At 37.8% G+C, this 20595-nt stretch overlaps 2 protein-coding genes across 2 annotated transcripts in view; one reads left to right on the forward strand and one right to left on the reverse strand.

Annotated features, from left to right (window-relative positions):
• The window catches only part of MAPK8 (mitogen-activated protein kinase 8), a 170558-nt gene that overhangs the window by 50420 nt on the left and 99543 nt on the right, over positions 1-20595 (forward strand). The gene's annotated exons all lie outside the window — the stretch shown is intronic.
• FRMPD2 (FERM and PDZ domain containing 2) overlaps positions 1-20595 on the reverse strand; it is a 65752-nt gene that overhangs the window by 4116 nt on the left and 41041 nt on the right. Inside the window, exons 34-45 of the mRNA XM_066555155.1 lie at positions 19949-20035; positions 19477-19541; positions 17884-18045; positions 16886-17054; positions 15547-15623; positions 14188-14273; positions 13527-13642; positions 11484-11632; positions 9707-9797; positions 8839-9173; positions 7397-7612; positions 7064-7126 (exon numbers count right to left, since the gene is read on the reverse strand). Of these exons, the coding sequence (XP_066411252.1) occupies positions 7064-7126; positions 7397-7612; positions 8839-9173; positions 9707-9797; positions 11484-11632; positions 13527-13642; positions 14188-14273; positions 15547-15623; positions 16886-17054; positions 17884-18045; positions 19477-19541; positions 19949-20035 (1616 nt within the window). The remainder of the gene's footprint in view (positions 1-7063; positions 7127-7396; positions 7613-8838; positions 9174-9706; positions 9798-11483; positions 11633-13526; positions 13643-14187; positions 14274-15546; positions 15624-16885; positions 17055-17883; positions 18046-19476; positions 19542-19948; positions 20036-20595) is intronic.

A 20595-nucleotide genomic window follows, 5' to 3' on the forward strand; every position in this document is an offset into this window, starting at 1 on the left:
TAAGTGGATAAAAAGGGTGGAAGCAGCTTAGGTTAATGAGAGACCAAGGTTCAGTTCCTGCTTCTGGAACAATGGCAGCTTCCTGATCAGCATGAGAGTGTCATCAGGATGGTTCCTTTGATGACATGGTGCTAAAACTGCAGTAAAATCTGGAGCAGGAAAATAAAGAGCTAGGGGGAGTTTGGGATTTTCTTACAAAGGCTCAAATTTGGATCTGTTGTTTCAGCCAACATTTCTGAAAGTGTGTGAGCTAAGTTTCTGTCTGCTGTAGGGGTGCTTTTGTATGTGTTACCATCTGTGGCAAGACTGCAGGCCAGGCATGCCTTCTCCTGATGTTGTAGCCCAAGCTCCTGCTTTATCAGCACTTTTACAAATACAATAACAGCAGTTTTCTTGTGCTCATGGTGGGGATTTGCTTTGTGAATACTAGTGTTGCTATAGCTACATTTCCCTAATGTTCATTATTTCCCATAGTGTCCTTGTCACTTATCCAAAGGTGCTGGCATTAAGCAAACTCACAGCATGTTGTTTCTGCCTTGGGAACTATTGGTAGGTGTGCTGAATGAGCCAAGGGTACTGCAGCTGGTGCCTTGCCTGGAATAAATCTGCTTCAGCCATGAAGGAAGTGGTAATGGAAGTAGTTAGAAGCTTTTTAGAGCAGTGCGATGGGAAAGGAAAGCCTACAGTCATTGGCATGTCTTTCCAAGAGTGCTGAACAGGAAGGCGAAGAAGGGATTGTCATCTCTCAAGAGGACAAATGCAGGGAGGGGAGGGAGCACAGGCAACCTCCGTTAATTGCTAGGTTGTGTAATGAGCTGGGGTGCTGGACAGCTACTGTATAGTCCCCATTGTGTCTGTCGCCTGGTTGGGGGTGTACTGCTCTCAGGCATTTTAACTGCTTTTTGGGGTTTTGTTTTTGAATGGTTTAATGAGAAAGCTAAATAGCTGTATAATTCAGAACAGGATTGCAAAAAGTTCACTGTCCCTCAGGCATGAATGTGTAACTGGTGCTGTGCAGAAAAGGCAGTGAATTCTGAATAGCCACCTAACTTCGTATGGGAGGACACTGAACAGTTAAGACTATGTAAAAAAGTAGAGGTGGTTGCTGGCAGATATTTCAGACTGACATTGAAGATATGCTCTATACTCTGCATCTTTTCTTAATCTCCCGTATTGTTTCCTCAGGCATTGATCTGTCCTTAAGTGGTATTAAAACAGGAGCTATCGCTTGTCAATAGGCACCAATAACTCTACTTCCTAATTTCAGTAGGCTGTTGGATGTAGCTGTTGGATGGAATCTTATAATCTCTCTAAAACAGTACTTGCATATTAAGGCCACTGTGATGATTAAGAAATTGCAATTAAGAAATGTCTGCTGTGTAAGGAGAAGCTGAGAGAGTTTGGGCTGTTTAGCATGGGGAAGAGAATGCTCAGGGGGATCATATTGATATGTACAAATTCCTTATCAGGAGGGAGTAAAGAGGTAAAGAAGCAGAAATAGATTCCTCTTAATGGTATCCAAAGACAGAACAAGATAATATAGACACAAACTAAAACCCAGGAAATTTTCTTTAAACATCAGAAAAAAACTTATTTACTCTGAGGATGGCCAAATAGCAGAACAGGTTGCCTAGAGGTGTCAAGGAGTGTCCATCCTGGAGATACCCAAAACCCACGAGAATAGACTCCTGAGCTCAAGGTGACACTGCTGGGAGTGGGAGGGTTTACATTGGACGGTTCCCAGAGCTTCCTTCCAACCTCAGCTATTCTGAGTTGTGGTTCTGGGATCCAGTGTTAGTTTTTCCATGGTGTTGGGCCTGGAGAAGCATGCATGAAGTATGAGTTCTAGTATTCCTGATGTGCACAAAGTAAGTGATATATTGTCATATATCAGTATGACAATACAGAATACTTTTCTGGTTTCACAAGTTTAATTCTAACCCTACAAAGCTACACCCATGCAAGATTATGTGCAAACCACTCTTCAGTGTTACACATATCTTATAAGTGCTGTGCCTTTCTATCACACACATTACTGGACATTTAAAAGATTCATCTAATAGTGGACTCTAACTCTGTCTGCTTTGCCTGCTAGGGTGAGCTCTCTTTTCTGTGTAAGGAGCTCAATTACAATAATATTTAGTCAGCTTTGCAAGCAGGTAGTCTTCATGTTGAGTCCAGCTTTGTGATTTAAGCTGTGAGAAGTACCATTATCCTTAATGAGTAACTGAGTGTCTTGAAGCTGGAGTTGCTGCTCCTGTGTAATTCCAATAATTAAGACACTGAGATTATGCAAAGTACTATTTATTAATGTTAACACTTTAAAGGAAGAGAGAATAGTATAGATAAACTTACATTCCTTCAGATGTTGGGAACTCTGATTTGTGCTGCAGCAAGCAAGCGTCCAGTGTGGGTGCAACACACTGTGAAGACCCTGTCTGTGGAAGGGGTGCCCCATTTTAGTCATTTGAATGATTTTTATTTTTTCCTGAGAAAATAATTCCATTCAGTATTTCTATTATCCAATAGAAAGAATGTTCCTGTGAGGGCTTCTAGCTGCACTTGTAGGTATAGGCAAGAAGTCACAGTGGCATCATTTCAGTTAGCTAGTGCAATCTGCCCACAAGCCCTCTGTTTCATTTATCTGGCTGCCTTTACTCTGCAGCTAAGGGACATGGAGTGGGTCTGTGCCCAGGGCAGGAGCGACCGGCTGCAACTGGCCCTGTCGTGGTCGCGGTGTGCCCCTAGATGGCAGCGATCGCTGCTCTTTTTCAGGACGGACCCTCTGCAGTTGCTGTATTAATTCTGACACAGACGGGCCTGTTGCTCAGTGAGGCCATAACCTTCAACTGAAAAGGCAGAAAAAAATTACTGGCTGGTCTCTCTTTCTCATCTAAGAAAATTTAAAGGAAACATGATTATATTAGGACAAGTCAATTATTTATACCTGACAATGCTCTCGTAGACAGTAACACCCATTTTGTCAGGTGTGGGTATTTTCAGGTATCTTACCCGTTGCAGATGGGGTACTAGAGTACACAGAGACATCAGCATGAAGCAGTTCTGGGTCCATGGAACTCAATGAAAATGTTAATAGAAAAATGTGGACATTTGTTTTCCCCTACACACATAATTTCGTAACCTTACAGCTATGCAGTGGTTGTTCTTGCTGTACTTGCTTTTAAATTGAGATAAAATGAGCTATAAAAAAGCTTAACAGCAGACTCAGTGCTGGTAAAACAGGTACTTCTCCAAAATATGGTTACAAGTTGTGCTGTTCTGTTGGCAGAGCTACTGTCTGAACAGAGTGTGACTGACAAGGTTTTGTGCTACAGTATGACTCTGAGGACTAGCATATGTTTATTTCTTTGGTGTGCTTGTTATGGTAGGCACTGTCTTCAAAAAACGTCTTTTTGTTCACATTTGCACTGCAGTTTGTCCTGATTGGCAACCAGGTCTTAGAGCACAAAGGGTGATCTCAATACCACTTCTCTGAAGTAAGAAGGGTGACCATTGGCACAGACTGAGGTTCTATGCCATAACACATCTCCTGCATATTAGTGTGTGCAAATTCCAGCCAGAGCACTTTATGTGCTAAATAGTATCTCATCAGAAATCATCCAGAGCAGTATGATCCTCTGGTCTGACTGAGGAAAGATAGCTTTGTGTGTAGGCAAAAATGAGAGATTTTATCGTCTGTGTTTAGTTCCCAAGTTTTCCAAAACTCTGTAAACCTTGGACAAATCACCAACCACTGCCTCACTTGCCTATGAATGAAATGAGACAGTATATTTTCCTTTCTTTTCAGTGTATCCTGACTTGTCAAGTAGTGTGAGCTCTGTAAAGAGTGGGTTATCTTTTGTTCCAAATGAATGCATATCAGTGAGCCTGGATCTCCAGGGAGTTGTGCATGAATAAAGAACACAGAGGTGGGACACTCAGTTGTGCTGTGTGTGGGGGAAATGCTTATCAGCTGCTGGATGTGGCCACATTCCACTATACATCATCACAAAATCTGCCTTTGGAGGAAGTTTACAGACAAGCCCTCATGAATAAAATATTTTCCCTAGAGCTCGAATTGGTTAATAGTTAGGTATTGCAGCTGCTTTTTTATAAAAAGAAATTGAAATTAAGCAGATTGTTTTAATAAATCTTTTTAATATCTCTGTAAAACAGGAAAAACTTGTGTCAAACAGCAAGCACTCTGTCAAACAGCTGCAAAGATGATGTACAAATAATGATCTTTGAGGATTGTCTTCTAAGTCCAGAATACTTGTTCTAAGCCGCAGAAAAAAAACACCTTTGCATAAAATACAGGAATATTTTTACTAGGAAGCTTATTAAATTATTGTGGTACACAAGATGAATTGTGTATTCATGACAGTGTAATGCATTGATTGCTTAGTACATGCGAAGTAATTAAAGTGAAAGGCCAAATACCAAATGAAGGTAAAAAATTTATGAGAAAAAAATTGGCTGTTGATATTTGACAGAATTGTGTGAACAGACCTTTGTATACAACATAAAGATAATAAATGCAGAATACATGGAGAGTAATGCTCTGAGGAAGGACCAAATTCAATGATTTTAAGACAAAACATTGAGTTCTTTATATGTTTATATCAATATAAATCCAGGGTTATTCCCGGATTTATTTAGCATTGCTCTGGAACTTTATTAATAAGTTTGAAATTAGCATCTGGCTCACATAATTAATTGCATTTCTATATTGGAGACTGCCTTCAGACTATTGGAGAGCAGAAAGAAAAAATGGGCCTTGTCCTTAATTATGATTGTATTACAGTGGCTTTTTCTAAAAGCCATACTTTAAATTTTTATTTAATACCCCATTCTTTCTGAATTATAAACCTCTAATTCGTAATAGGTAATAAAATAAAGTTATTTTATTTTCTTGCTTCAACTGCAGTTTTATACCCAATGCCTCCTAATCTTTTCTCTTTTGCAGAAACCAAGTTTTAAAAATATATACAATTTAGTTAGATTGTTTCAGTTTCCTATGTTTACAAGGAATGCATATCTAATAATATGCATTCCTTGTAAATATATCTAATAATGCATATATTCTAATGCATATCTAATCATGTCCATATGTCACCTTCTAGATAAGGACTTAGAAGTACAACAAATGGAAAAAAAATACAATCTTACACCTTGAACAGCAGATTTCTGTTCAAATCCATCCACACAAACAGAAACACTTTTTACAAGAAAAATAAACTGTACAGAGAGTTCTTTAATTTAAAGATCTGATTCAGCCCCAACTGAAACCAGCAGGACATCCCATATTTCAGATCCTAGGTAAGAATGAGAAGATAGTTAATCAATGTAAAGGATTAGGGAAAGATGAAATGTTTGTGTGTACCACAACGCACACACAGTTGTTTCAATGGGCTTAGTATTGCATTTCTTTTTCTGTGGATGTAGAATGAAAATATTGATGCTATCTGCATCTGTTCATCTTGCTGGAAAAAATTAATATTCCATCCACTTATTTTTTTATTTTTATTTTTCATATTAGAATGCTCTTCCTTTGAAGAGGACCAGGGTTTAAAGGCGTCCTATTTTTTATGTCAATTTCTTGATTTAAGATGTCTGGTGATAGTGGTATAAACTCATGGGCTGGAAATGGTTTTGCATTGTTCAAGCCACCAAAGGTCACCAAACTGAGTCCTTCCATGCAAAAGCATAACTGGTCGAGTAAACACTGATTTGCAGTCCAGAAGCAAACAGTGCAGAACAATAGATGAGGGACAACTAATCTTCCCCTAACACCAACAGAATCCTAGATCTTGATAGCTGCCCTCTGGATAGTAAAGCTAATTCCGAAGGCTGCTACATCCTTGCTACAGTCCCAACACATATTCCTAACAATGAATATGTTATTACACAGAATGCAAAAATTGTCCATAGCAGTTTGTCACATCAGTGTTGCAGTGCTGGCTGGCTGTTTCTTCATACTTTGAGCCAAGAAATAAATGACTTGTGCAGGACACGTTAAGCAAGGTTTTTAAATTACTTTGTAATCTAAAAAAAGCATATAATATAATACTTGTCTGTGCTGGCATGACATGTCTTTAAAGTAGTTGCTGAGCAGTCCCTGGAGTCCAGTGGAATAGCAACAGGAAGAGTCCTATTGTAGGAATCATACTCAGTAGGAATCCATTGCTCTCAGGATCTGAAGGACTTCCAGCACAACTTCATAACAGAATAAATACTCATCCTGTGTGTAGAGACACCAGTGTGAAACACCTGCTTACATTCAACATAAATTCTAGACAAAGAAGGATGGACTAGCTGAAGTTATATGTTTAAATGTTATATGTTTATAATATCCCGTCTATGTCATATGGATACAAAACATACATATTTCAGAGAATCCTTATTCTTTTTGTTCCATCACTGGTAAAAGTACAGGAACTCTGTAGTTTAAGCATGTACTCAACTCTCATGTAGGACAGAGAAGGTTATATATTGCTTAATTTTAGTCCCATGCTCAATCATTACCCTGAAGAAAAATCTATCAAAGCCTGTGCTAAAATATTTGCCTATAGGAAGAACTTTAGTCTTCTCTTGTTTTTATTTTCGCCAGCTGTTTTCTCTAAGGTGAGTTAGCAGCAACTTTTCTTTTTTCTGTGCGAAAAATCTTTTCAGGAGTGGGTTTAGCTCAGGATAGAAGGGTTTACTTGGTGATGGTAACTCATCAATAGCAAGAATTGAACTAAAGGGTATAATTTTGCAGGGTAGGGTTTATAGTAAATCCCTGTTTCTGTGATACTTGCTTTTCTTCTTGCTTTAGAAAAAGAAAGGGGGGTGTGTTGTATTTGTCTTATATTGCTGTTTTACTTTTATTTCACTTAATCAGTAAGGGACAGACTTTCATATTTAAAACTAGACACCCCTTGCCTAGAGGGCTGTTATTTTCCTCAAATGAGAGCACTAAAATGATATTTTAAGCCCTAGCTTTATCATAGCATATGGACCTGTACCACAGATTGAGGCTTTTTAAAAAACATAATGATCTAGTTGCATATTTAGAACTTACCTTAGTTTGGATCATGCCAAAACGCTGATCTCGCAAATCTCTCACTATCTGCTTGATGTTGAACTGTCAGAAGAGAATTGTTTTTACTTTGGTTGATGTGCAAGTCAGAAAGAAAGATTTAAGCATATTCAGATGGGGAAGCTGTGACAGCTCTTTTAGAAACAGTATATTTGTAGTTACTATCTTTGTTGTTTAAAACAATGAAAGCTGGGTTTATTCCGTTTTGTTTGGGTGAATTCTTAGAGGATTTATTCTGTTCTAAGATGTTCCCACCATGCCACTGACATCCATACCAAGTTTGTAATACTTAACAATGACCTGTTTGATACTTACACATAAATCTTTTTCTATATGGCTGAGAAGAATTTCAACACACAGCAAAACTCCACTTCTTCCAATGCCAGTGCTGCAGTGAGCAATAATAGGTCCTCTCCTGTGAGCTTTTCTCATGTAACAAATAAATTTTACAAGCTGCTCAGCCAGTTTGGAAGTATTGTGGTCTGGCCAAGTGGTAAATTGCAAATGACTTATAATGCGCTTTTCTTCTGTCTGGAAGAGAGACCAGAAAGGTTAAGAATTATCAGTCCCAAAACCAATTTTTAAGGAATTCCACTAAAAATTTTCCTACAGCCTCATTCTTAAAATTGTTTGTTTACTCTACAGTTCTTTAGCTTTTCATACTTGACTCTATTAATGTTTCTTTAGATTTCAAGAAACGCACTCAGGAACACAGGCCTAGGAAATTTACTTCATGTGACTTTGATGAGACGCTGAAGTTATTCAGTTGCCTTGAAAGAATGTAGTTATGTCATTTATTGGTAATATTAATTAAATTTTCCTGGGTCAACGCTTCTTGTTGCCAGTTCACAAAGACACGTTAAAATCTGAATGCTAACTACCTGGATTTTTACCATCAGAAGAATTTGAATGTAAATATGGATTTCTGCTGAAGTAGACCTGTGGCTTTCTGTAGTAGTTTGCTACTGATTCAGTACAAACATAGCAAACTTAGCACGTTCATTGAAACAATCACGTATGGTGTTCCATCTTGACATTTTAAGAGTCTTTCAGGAAGACTCCTATCAAATGCTTTGCAATGCTTCACACTCAGTGACATAAGGTGCATTTCCTCAAATTGTTATCTTGATGGAAAAGGCACCAAGTTTAGTCTGGCACAGATGTTTTAATTATGCCACTAAATAATATGTCTTGCAGAAATTTTTGCAAAGCTTTACTTAATATTGAGGCAAGAATGATGGACTTATACGTGCCCTGTTTTCCATGTTCTTCCACCTGGATTCTGTATTTGTTAGGTTTCTAAAAGTTGCTGCTAGATTTGTAGTTTCATGTGTGTTTGTGTCTTTTCATGAACAAAAAAAGTATAATTTGTCCTAAATTCTAGGATGAAAGCCACCTTCTCCCCCTCTTTCCATTCAATCACCATTACCAAATATGAATCCACTCTGGTGGGGATGTGATTTGATGAGAACAGTAAACAATTCTGCAAAACACTGAACAAACCAGTTCTGTGACTATTAGAGGTCTCATTTTTGGAAGTTCTTGTTCAAACATATGCAATATTATATCCATTGCTTATGCAATGAGCAAGAAGAAAGCACCTCATTAATCTTAATTTCATGCCTGTTATTAAGATTTTTACATCCCCCAAAAATACTAGGCATATATTATAGAAGAAGCAGACAATACTACTTGTATCTACTCACGTAAACTGTGTTATCAGTTTCATCATATATGAAAGTATTAAATCAACTTACCTGCTTGTTGATAATTTCTATTTTTCTAATTATGAAGTATTCCAGAGTCTGGTAATTGTGTAGCCTGAGATAGAAATTAGCCAGTTCTTTAGAGTTATAGGGAGATTCAGGCCAGTATCGATGGCATTTGACTTGTCCTAGCTCCACTTCTTTTGTCATCATGGCAATCACATCTGATTCACTCTCCCAGACCATTTGCCAGAAATCAGCCATAGTGGATGGAAGAGGCCCTTGGGTTATAATATAAAAGTGTTCCTCTTCTCCAACATTCATTCTAATGTAGCTTGCATTAATGTAGCCATTCTTTTCTCCCAGAGGAACTCGTGTCTTATCATCTGTACAGAAACAGAAAGATGCTATTTCAGCTGTGGATCTGGAACAAGAGTTCTACCCTCTCCAGCACTCAGGATATAGGAAACCTCAGTCTCTCCAGAAAAGTATCCCTCTGTATTTTAGAACACAGTTGACTAGTAGCACTAATATTAACCAGTGAAAGTAGGAATTCTCACAGATAAATTGTATGGTTCATTGCTACTTTATTTCTCCTGAGGTACTTGTGTAACATTGTGGAAAGCCTTCTAAAAAGCTTATATAGAATTGTTTGCCAGTGTTCCAACATAGAGTAAGTACCCAGTGCTGCTTCTCATGTATTGCATAGGAATGTTGTCACTGGATATTGGTGTTATAAACGAGAAGAACCTCTAAGAATATACACACTGCATCACTGAATATAGAGATGCTACACATTTTTGCATGCGTTGTCCTGTTGCTGCAGTCTAGGAAGACATCAAGGGTCCAGAAAATTTTTTTGTGTTCCTCTGATGACTTTGTTCACCAAATGTGTATTCTCATTTCTGTGCACACTTACATGGAAGGATATCTCGGTATCTGTTTTTATTCTGGTTTTCTGGTGCTTTGCCAGTTCTGCAGTCATCTATTGGCTTCACATGTTCTAAAGCCTAGATCAAAAAGAAATAGTCAATCTATATTGTTCACATCCTCAACAGACAGCTTTTACAGTGTCAGTGTGAACAAACTTTACTGCTGTATATAACCCAAGGCTGGAAAATAGACTTCTTACAGAAGAGAATCAGTATATCATTCTCTAAACTTCTAGGCAAAAAATTCAATTTGCTTTGTATTTTCTCTTCCCTGCACAATATTTCTGCATTTTCAAGTGATATTTCCAACCCTCATCCTCAGATCCCATCATTACAAGTCCCTTTTGTATATTGCTGTATTATAGATTTTTGGAATACTGTGTTGGCCAAATGATTGATAACACAAGCATTTATGATGATAAAACAAGCACTAACTATTGCACTATGAACAGTGCAAAAATGACTCAATACTTTTCAGTGATGAAGTGGTAAATATAGGGAAAGCATCAATGATATTAAGTGCAAATCATACAGTCATTAAGAACTTCACAGCAAATTTTGGGGAATTGAATGCAGGGTAGTCAGAAGCAGGAATGTGCAAGTTCATTTCATTACATGATGTTTTTGTTATTCTTCTACCTATTTTCTGTGCATTGCACAATGCTCAATCATTACATTCTGCCACTATATATTTATAACAACTGAAATACATATGACAGTTCTTGAACACTTGCATCAGTTCCTATGGCTTTTACTCAGATAAAATATCCACTGCCTTTGGTAACCAGCACTTTACTTATTAGATCTTTACGTTTTCTGTGCAGACGTGGGACTGAGCTCATAGTAAGCTACACCTACATCAGTAATGGAATGTAATGAATGAAAATTAATACATGCCCTTGAGCCTTTAGGGAATGTCAGCAAATCCTACACACTTGAGCCTGTGAGATTTTGTACCCAGAAAGTCAGAGATATAAAGGCAAGTGAAAGAAACTGATAACATTGCAATTACTATGGAAAAGTGGCAGCAATCCATTGCGCTGGTAATGAGCATGTCCTTTAAAGGAAAATCCAGTACTATCTTGAAGAATTATGAAATAATCTGTTCTTTGGGAATTTGATGATAACTTCATACTCTGTTTATGTTCTGAAACAAGAGATTTTACAAGCCTTCCTAATTTTACATTTTTTTCATGATTTATATGCAATCAGATGTAATTATGTGATTTAATTATCTGTGGAGGTACATTACTTTTCTTTGTAATTTCATTATAAAGTTCCTGGTCATAACAGCATCTTGTGGCAATGAGTTCCATGGATAACTGGGGTGTTCCATTGAGTGGAACATTTTCCTTTCAACTGTTTCTACTTTAGTGAATCCTTAGCAGCAGGGATTTCTTGCTTAGGTGCAGCCCCTAGGATAGTTCTTAGGTAGATGTTCAGCAGAGCTGAGGGGGTAATAAGAAGAAGTCAGTCTAGGAAAAAGTGATTCCTAATCTACATTGTGAATGTTACATTTTTTATTTTCCTTCTACATGGGCAGCATCTTTGAACAGCGACTGATATGCATGGAAAGAGAGATGCAAACACTGTACTGCCACCCAAACAGCAGAGCAGAAACCCCATTTTGGCAGGAATAATTGTCAGAGAAAAAGGATGCAGTAAAGATATACAAACTGAACTCCCATACAGTATGCATTGTATGGAAAGCCACTTTCTTAGCTTTGCTAAACTTTTAACTCTTAAGAAGTGATCAAAGTTTACCATAAACTCCTTTAGCACCTCTTGATTCTCAATCTGCAGCTGAAGTCCTTGAATAAGACCTGTTATGCCAGTCCTTGGATCTACTCCACTCTGTGATGGTTTCAAGTTAATTAACTGAGTCAGTTCATCTCCAGAAGCAAAGGTTCTGTCTACGTATCAACAAAAAAAAAAAGCAAACAAAACCTCAAAACACAATAACAAAAAAGCAAGAAGTTTTTAATTATTACTGTTCATAGTGCAGAATCTTGGCTTTAAAAACTAGGGAGCTGCAGTATGTGTATATATTTTGCTGCTTATATTGTGGAAGAGAAATATGAGAAAATGGAAGAAAATATTTTCAACTTACTTATGTTCACAGCAGAAAGAAGAATAAGTCAACATCATGGATACAACCAGCACCACATTTCATGTTATTTGGAAGGAGATCCAACTATTGCAAGTTATTTCCTCACACAGTTTCTAAATACAGTCTGTTCTAAATAAACTGTTCTTGCAGAATTGGAGACTTTAATGCTAGTTTATACTGGTATAGGAGACTGGCCACATCTTTACAGAGAATTTTCTTCACATTTCCAACACTTCCATGCCAATTAGTATTGCCACACTCCACTGCTAGGAATAATCATGGCAAATTCTTCCTTCCTAAAGTAAGCAAATATATTTTTCTTCTCATCTTAACTCATACTACCTCAAGAGCAATATGTGAACTATCTTTGATGCACCTAAGTCAGGATTCAGTTTTACTACTTTGCTCATTCTGAAATGTGTGTTCTGGTCCAGTACTTGACAGATTAGGAAAATGGATAAACAGTGCATCTTCAGAAATATCACTACTCTACTGGAGTGATAGAATAACTTTTGTTCCCATGTTGAGTAAAAACAGTAGCTTGTTATGTAAAAACTAATGGTTTGAGGCAGAGGAATTATGGAATTTGTTTTTTTAGTCATAGGCTACTGTCTGTGGAGGGTAACATACCAGCTGTCTCAAAGAAAAGCTGATGATGTGTTCCAGGGGTTTGTTGCAGGATGAAGACAAGAAGCAATGTTCTGCTCTCTTCCTGTAAGGTATCATCACTACTCTGAATTAATTTCTGTTACAATAGAGTTGTGCTTGCTATGTTTGTGTCTGGGCTACAACTTGCCCCTTCTTTGCCTGAGCTTTTAAGATATTTTCTGTCTGCATTCCAGTCTCTAACCCTCGAAGAGGCTCCTATTATTGAGTTGAGGGTGCCAGTGAAGACAGATCCCCACTCCAGACAGAGCATACTATTTCCCATACACCTCTTCTTCCAGATCAAGGGGAATTAAAAAACCCCAAACTCTGAGCAGCTAGTAGAGGATAGATTGTTTGGGATTTTCTGTTTGTTGGCCAGCAAAGCTTGGTAGTGTGAGAGAGTTACCTGTGTTTTACTTCTAATGAGAGCCATCAGCAACTCATTGCTTCCACCAGGTGAGAAGAAGCAAGGAGAGAGAGAGAAATCTGAATTTCACAGAATCTCTGAGATACTACAGCATCCTCAATATGATTCCTTTCACAAATTATTCTCATTTGGAGCAGAAGGAGCTTAATTTTCATAAAGGAACAATTAGGCAGATTCTTCCTGTAAACTCTTCTGGGTGTCAGAGAGGCTCTGGCACCTGAGTTGTGAAAGTGCTTCAGTACATGCTTAAGCACATCAGTTCTAGAGATTTTAATGAAATTGTCATGAAATTCAGTGATTCTGGAGAAAAAGTCTTGAGAGACAATTTGACCCTTTGTTTTGCATTTTTAAGTGTTTATTTACTTATTTTGTGAAGTTGTATGGGAACAGTAAGGAAGAGAGGAGAGACCTCATGATGTATGCCTCCTTTGAGAGTTACAAAAGTTTGGATGGCCTATCTATGCATCAGTAGTAAAAGCTGTGTCTTGAGTGCTCTGGTCCTTTAGACTGAAAGAGCAAATTCTTAGCTTGTGTACAAGGGACTAGTGTTGTTGTCAATGTAGATATATGGAGATGCTGGGCTATACTGTTGAAGAAACAAGAGAAGTTTTTGCATGATTACTTCTAGGTAGAACAGGAATCCTCTGGGGCATAACATCATGTTCATGGTTCCAGCTGCTTGATTCAGACTGTTGATTTTCTTTTCTGCAGCTTTCACATTCTGCACATTTCTGTGACCTGCAAAACAATGTCAGTTGAAGTAGCAGAAGCTTTGATAATCTGAACCATACAAAGATTTTGTGTTTAATCTATTTGTGCTTACTTTTAACTTTATTGAGCAACTATTTACAAGAATTAGTCAGAACTCTGAAGATCATAAGTTCAAGGAGTTGTAGTAGCATTTTATCTGGATTATTGTTTACAAATATAGCTACTGAAAAGTACTATTTTCGGTATGTGATTGTGGTTGGTTTTTTCAGAGGTTAGAACATACTCTGAATAAAAAGCAGCTCAAAAATGACTGGAAGTAAGGTTTCTCGCAGCTAGGAACCATTTTCATGTAGGATATTTTTCAATTGTTAGCCATTACACCTGTAAGCTTCAATTCTCTTGTCTTAGTACTTGTGTGGAAGCTGTTCAGCAGCTCTTCCTCAAGGTGGAGCTGCATTCCAACAGACCCGTGTTCTGTTGATTTCATACCATACTAGGACAGAGCTGGAAATATACAAATAATTTATCCATACTATTTATTTTAATAGTTTTACTTCATTTGAAAGACTTACCTGTCTGAAACGGTACTGATGAGGTCCTTATAGTCTTGTCCAGCCAGCTGACCTTGCAGAGGAGATTTGTCTGTTCTTTCTGCATCCTGCATGTTTCAAATAAGAAAAAGCTGTGAAAAATCAGTACACAGAAACATCAAGAATGTAGTTACTTTCATCAACACTCTTATTTCTGACAGAAATGTGTCCTTTGTTTAAGAAGGAAAGGGAAAATAAAATAGTTTCCACTTTCAGACAAAAGTGTGTATTGCAGTAACTAGTTGGAGTAAAAAGCCTTATCAGCTGCATTTGTATGTTTCTGAGCAATAGAACAATACAGTCTAGAGACACCTCTACATCTCAGCATGCATGACTGACTTTGAAACGTTTGTTATATCCTCTCTGATCTGAGAAAGAAAATGCAATCACAGGAATCATGAGTCACATTCTTCCTCTCCCAATTCTTGGCAGCAGGAAGCACCAGCATCTGAGATGGAACTGTTGGTAATAATTTCCTTTTTTATCTTAGACACAACAATGCCAATGGTAGGAGCAGGGTGCAGCTGCTCTGCTGAAGAAGCACTCAACTAACAGAGAAGGCAGACCCTTGATGATCCTCCATATGCAATAGAAGCAATGGTACAGGTGGCTGTTTATCCATCCTAAAGAGTAATAACTAGGTCCTGCATTTAAATAATAATGCAGGATATCTGTTATTAGTATATGAAAGTAGCTTCTTCTCAGCTGTAACACTTGATAAACAATTATTTAAATTTTAGTTCAAATTACCATTTTTCTTTTTCTGGTTCAATTACATTACTTGAATCAGGGTTTGGGTTTTTCATTTGTTTTCTGGAGGATAAGAAGACCTAATTTTCTTGCACTTACTTAGGAGTTTTACAGTTTTAAATTTATAAATAATAGATGCCCTGAAATTTAATGTGGAATGTCTTGCAGGACTTGCTAAGATTCAAAATCATAGCCATGTTTGAAGAAATTTAGATGCATTTGAATTTTGAATAGTAGTGGAGATAGCTGGATAGAAATCTTTTAATGTACATGGTTTAGAAATACTGAAAGGATGGTAAAATTAATAAATTATTCATTTCAGTATTATAAAGAATCAGAACAAGACTTGCATATGCAGCCTTTCTTCCCTCCACCCTTTTAGCATATGTATTCTACTTATCATATGCTCTTGTCTCAGTGGAATCCTGACTCACTCAAATGTCAGCAGCTCCAGTCATGGCAGCACACTTCCCTCACATGAAACATTTTTTTCATTAAGAAGGTGTGGTTCTTGCCCACATTGCAGCAAACTCATGTAAACAAACATGAGTACATTGTCTGATAACTTCTGAAAACTTCTCTGATTTTTACCTTTTTGCACATTTGGTTGGAGCCTTCTTGCTTGAAACTGAAAACAGACTGAGCTTGCAGGTTTTCCCCACCACTTGCTGAATACCAGAAAACAAACAAAAAAAATCAAATACATGAAAATATTGGTCCATTTCTTCTCTGCTGCTTAGACCAAAGGACTTTGACCTCAGATGGGGCACTGAGATACAGTGTCTTAAACTGCATGGAATCTCCCTCTTGTGAATGCCTGGGAGGGTTAATAGAGCACAAATGCCATATGTCACGACCAAAGAAGCCAGCATAATTCAGACTGCCAGAAGATACACTGAAGTAAAGCCCTGTATCAACAGCAGCTATAAAAAACCATGAAACAATTTAAATCTTCTCTCCCTAACCCAGCTCATTCCTTCACAGTGCTAAGGGAAAAATACCATAAATTCACTTTGCTGCCAGTACTTCTATAATACTATTGTGTTTTTCAGGAAAACAGTTTAAACTTCCCAGAAACTATGTAATTCACTGATGTCATGTAAGAAGAAAATGGCAGTGGCATTGTCTTGACCATGAATACTTGAAACAAAGCCTTCAATAACCAGCAGGCCAGAAGGACGAATTCTATGTCCTTCCCACTTAGGTTTCTCCACATTATAGGAAATGTTTCAGTATTCAAAGAAATAGAAAGTTGAGGACTATAACTATGTAATCTATTGGTAGTTTTATATCCTTGCTTCCATTCCCAGCTTTAATTAGTAATTAATTTTTGAGTATTCAGTAGAGCAGAGCATAGAGCACAAACTTCTTCCATAGAGTTAGTCGTGCCTGTAAGTACTGCCCTTTGCAAGATGGGTGTGCTCTCAAATGAATAACAATAGACCTGGGAGCAGAGGCTTCTGGGTTTGAGCATGAACACCACAGAAGAGAGAGGATCTGTCTGCCAGACAGAACAGGAGGTGTAGTGCTTCTAGAAGATAAGTAGGAGTGATGGGATGTGAAGTTTGTGGGAGAAGTATTTTAGCAACTGAGCCAAAACCAGGCTGTGATTTCATCAATGAGTTGCATAAAATGGGGTAAAATCAGACCAACATTCATGACTTAAAAATTTAAACTGAGTTAAAGCATCTTTGAGGATCTTACAGCTTTGATCCTAGATTTAAAAACCACACTTGGGCATTCCTTCCCTGTGGTCCTATGTCTTGAGCAGTTTAGCCAGAGCTGCAAATCAGGGTGAAGAATGTGTTTGTACCTACAGCTATGAGACAGGACTGACTGTAAAATTGACTTGTTTCGCTAAGACCAAAGTTGAATTCAGGCAACACATAATCCCACTTCTGTCATATGATGAGTGGATGTGGCTGCTTACCAGGCTCTGCTTTTGTGTTTGGAGTGGAAGCTCTGTTGCTCTGGTTGCCTGAATAAGCCCAGTGCAAAGCCAGGCTTCGACAGACAGTGAGTTGAACAGTGCCTTGTGCCTTGCGCAGCAGATCTGTAACTGTTTGGCGTGGCAGACCAGACACAAAGGTCTCATTCACCTGAAAAATACAATGATGTGTATTTCCAGATTCCTGTAACACAAAGCCCTAGCCCTGGGAAATCTTCATATAACTTCTTTGAACTTCATGTGTCATCATTTTCTCCAATTTTTGGGAGAGAATTCTCATTCTCTCCTAACTCACTTGATCCTTCGCCTCTTTATCTTTACACCATGACTGCCAGCAGGACACCACAGAATTATAGTCTGAGATAGTAAATGGGCTTTCCCCCATTCTTCATTGAGACGATGAAAGAGAGATGGAAGTAAATGAAAGCCAGAAAATCAAACAATTTTGAAACTCATGGGGGGAGAAGAAAACATAATTTGGTGGAACAAAAAGGATTATTTATATTAAAACGTGGCAGAGTGGCTAGGATAGTAAGATTTTAAGTAAACACTCAAAAACCCTAATTCTAGTGTTTTTTATTTGTCTTGATAATACGTGAGAAGTTCTTCCCAGTAGGCTCCTGGTTAGCTGTGACCTGCATGCCTGGCCAGTTACCTCTGGTTTCCCTGAAGTTAGTCTGGAATCCTCACCAGGCACAGTTACAGTCAGGAGTAGGTGCACTTGGCTGCTTGCTCTGTGATTCTGGGTCTGCCTCTGCTGGGTGTCCAGCTCTGGGGAGACCCAGTCCCACAGGAGGCTGAACTCCAGGGAAGACACAGGGGCCCCAGGACAACCCTCTGACCACCAGGAGCCAAGGCACAGCACCTCCTACATGTTACTGTGCAAAGCAGCCTCGGATTTCCAACCTGCACCACTTTGTATTGGACAGATGCTCATTATAGAGAAAACGTGAGCCAAAGCAATGAAGAGCAAACATTACCTTCAGTAAGATGTCACCAACTTGAAGTCTCCCATCCAGATCTGCACTGCTGTCTGGGCTGATGGCTTTTATTAGGATAGCCCTGCCATTTTTTCCACCCACCAGTGCAAATCCTAGACTTCCATTTTCTGCTTTTTCCAGCTCAATCTTAATAATGAAGTCCTACAATAGACAAGGATGCAGTCAAAAGTGGCATTTATTCAGGGCTGTATTTTGTTTGCATTTTTATTACCCAAGATTCCCATTATTCCCACAGTCCTTACTGTCTGATGTGGATTATGGGATATATCCTACTCCACTCTTGAATAGATCTACAGAGCTTCCAGGAATCAAGATAAGAGCTGCATGTATGTATCAGAATAAAAATAGAACATACTTATTTTCATACTATGTTTAATAATTGCTGCTGGGGAAAATAACCCCTTAAGAGCAAAGAAATGTGTACTTCTGTAATCCTTTTATAATATATCAAATAAATCACCTAAACTGACAAATAAGGCATTCTTACCTCCAGCATGACAGTAATGCAGTACATAGTTTATTCTCTTATTTTTCTATAATTTAGATCTGAATCTTGTAATCCCAACACTCTCATCTCTTTTACTTTAGCACTTCATTTGCTTTTAAAATCAGCTGCTTTTTTAGGGTCAAGTACTATGTCAGAAATAGCAGCAAGCTAGAAATGTTTATGACATGCAGCATGACTAGTTCCAATGCCACAAATATCAGCCTTGTAAATTATTTTTGCAGGTTGAACAGATAAACCCTCATGGATTAAATCATGCAGAAGAAGCAGTAATAGTGATGACATAATCAAAAATGAGAAAATTCTTCCAATTTTTTTGCCAGGTTGGAGGTCTAATTTTAACAAGAAACGACTTTAAAAAAAGCAAAAAAAACAACAAAATCAAGAGAAAAATAGTTAATCTATTCACAAGAAATATCAGTTCCAATTTGGATAATTTCAATTAAAATTACTTTCCATGTCTTTGCACCAACAGAAGTGATGTTGGCGCTTGTAAGAATTTCCAAGCATTGTATGCTGAGCATGGGAATAACAACATTCATGGAAATAAACAACATTCCTGTGTATTCAGGAATTCATAATAAATAATAAATAACTTTAAAAGTGCATTACTCTTGCCAAATTCAAACCATATTGGTCTATATCAGTGCTGCATAATACTGCAAAGATTTGGCTAATTTTACTCTATTTTCAAATGTCTATCTGAAAATTGCAGAATGAAACATATTAATCTCAGTTTTCAAAGATTGTTGTGGAAAATGTTTCACAATTGCCCATATTTTCCCCAGAATCCCATGCTGTGACATTCTGTGTCTTTTTCCTGTGCTACTTTCTTTCTAAGCATTGAAAGACAGCAACAGAAGAGTCTCTCCCCAGGAAGTGCCCAGTGCATTCTACTCTGTGAATGCTGAATACAATTCAACACTCACAGGACACTCTCCAAGTGCATTATATTCACGTTTTCAAAGAGAGGAAGAAAATGCTTTAAATACTGCTATTGAAAAAACCTCTCTCCATATAGCTCACTTCACTTGATGAACCGCCTCACACCTCAGAGTGTCACTTACTTTACATTCTGGAGAATCAGGAGTGTTCTGCTGAGCGTCACAGTTTGTTTCCTCCAAATGTTTCACTGTGAAAAAGCAACAACAATTTTTAGATAGTTGTCCTGGTAAAATACTCTACAGTATAACACTCAAAATCTCATTCAGAGACATAATAAAACATGTTATATTTTATATCTGAAATACAAAATAAATCCCTCAGATTTATGTGGCCTAAAACTCCTGAAATGTGAATCACTGTGACCTTTTTACCTCCCTGTGAGCAGGTTCCAAAACAAGCTTTAAGAGCTGCATGCTACAGAGACACCAGATGGAGAGCAGTAATGCATAAATGTTCTCTGAAACTTTGAGGGTGGCAGGATTTTTTATGAAGAGTTAATCTTTCCCAGGTGATGCCATTATTACCTATAAACTTACTTTTCTTTCAAAGAACAGAATTTTACTAACCTTAATTGAAAAATGCAAAGTTTCTTACCATGTTGATGCAGCAGATGCTGTTCCTGGGAGTTCAAGTTTTCATTTGACAAAGAAATATTGGCTTTCTCTGTTTCAGCTGGTGACCCTAAAAACAAACACATATGTTTGCTCTGACAGGCCTCCTGCTAAACTTCATGTACACATGGAATGTAAACTCTTTGCTTAGGTTATTAAACCAAGTATCAATATCCAATATTGATGCTATATGAAGCAGTGTGAGACCACTGCATGATTAAGTTTGCCAATTTGCACAGAGATATAAACATTTCAGTCATGAATTGCAGAGCTACTGCATCTTAGCCATTGTTATTTTAAAAATTGTAACAACAATCAGAGACCAGACTGAGTCACTCTAGACATGTGGCAATGATCAGGCAGATGAAGGAACACTCCCACCTCTATCAGCCCCCCCCAGTTTTTTTGTGGTTTTGCTTTATCATATTCTGATCTTAGCTGTCTTCCGCAAAGTACTCTTAATGTGTGATTTATTGAAAATAATTAACGTCCTGTAGTTTAAAAAAAGCTACCTTTTGCAATTGCAATTTTAGTATGTGTTCTTGTAACTAAGCCTATAAAAATGAAGGCTTGCTTTCTTAATAACAAATTATTACAGATTTATCAATAAATCTATGAGTGATGATAGCA

Source organism: Molothrus aeneus, chromosome 8 (assembly GCF_037042795.1).
Source record: "Molothrus aeneus isolate 106 chromosome 8, BPBGC_Maene_1.0, whole genome shotgun sequence".
Taxonomy (NCBI): domain Eukaryota; kingdom Metazoa; phylum Chordata; class Aves; order Passeriformes; family Icteridae; genus Molothrus; species Molothrus aeneus.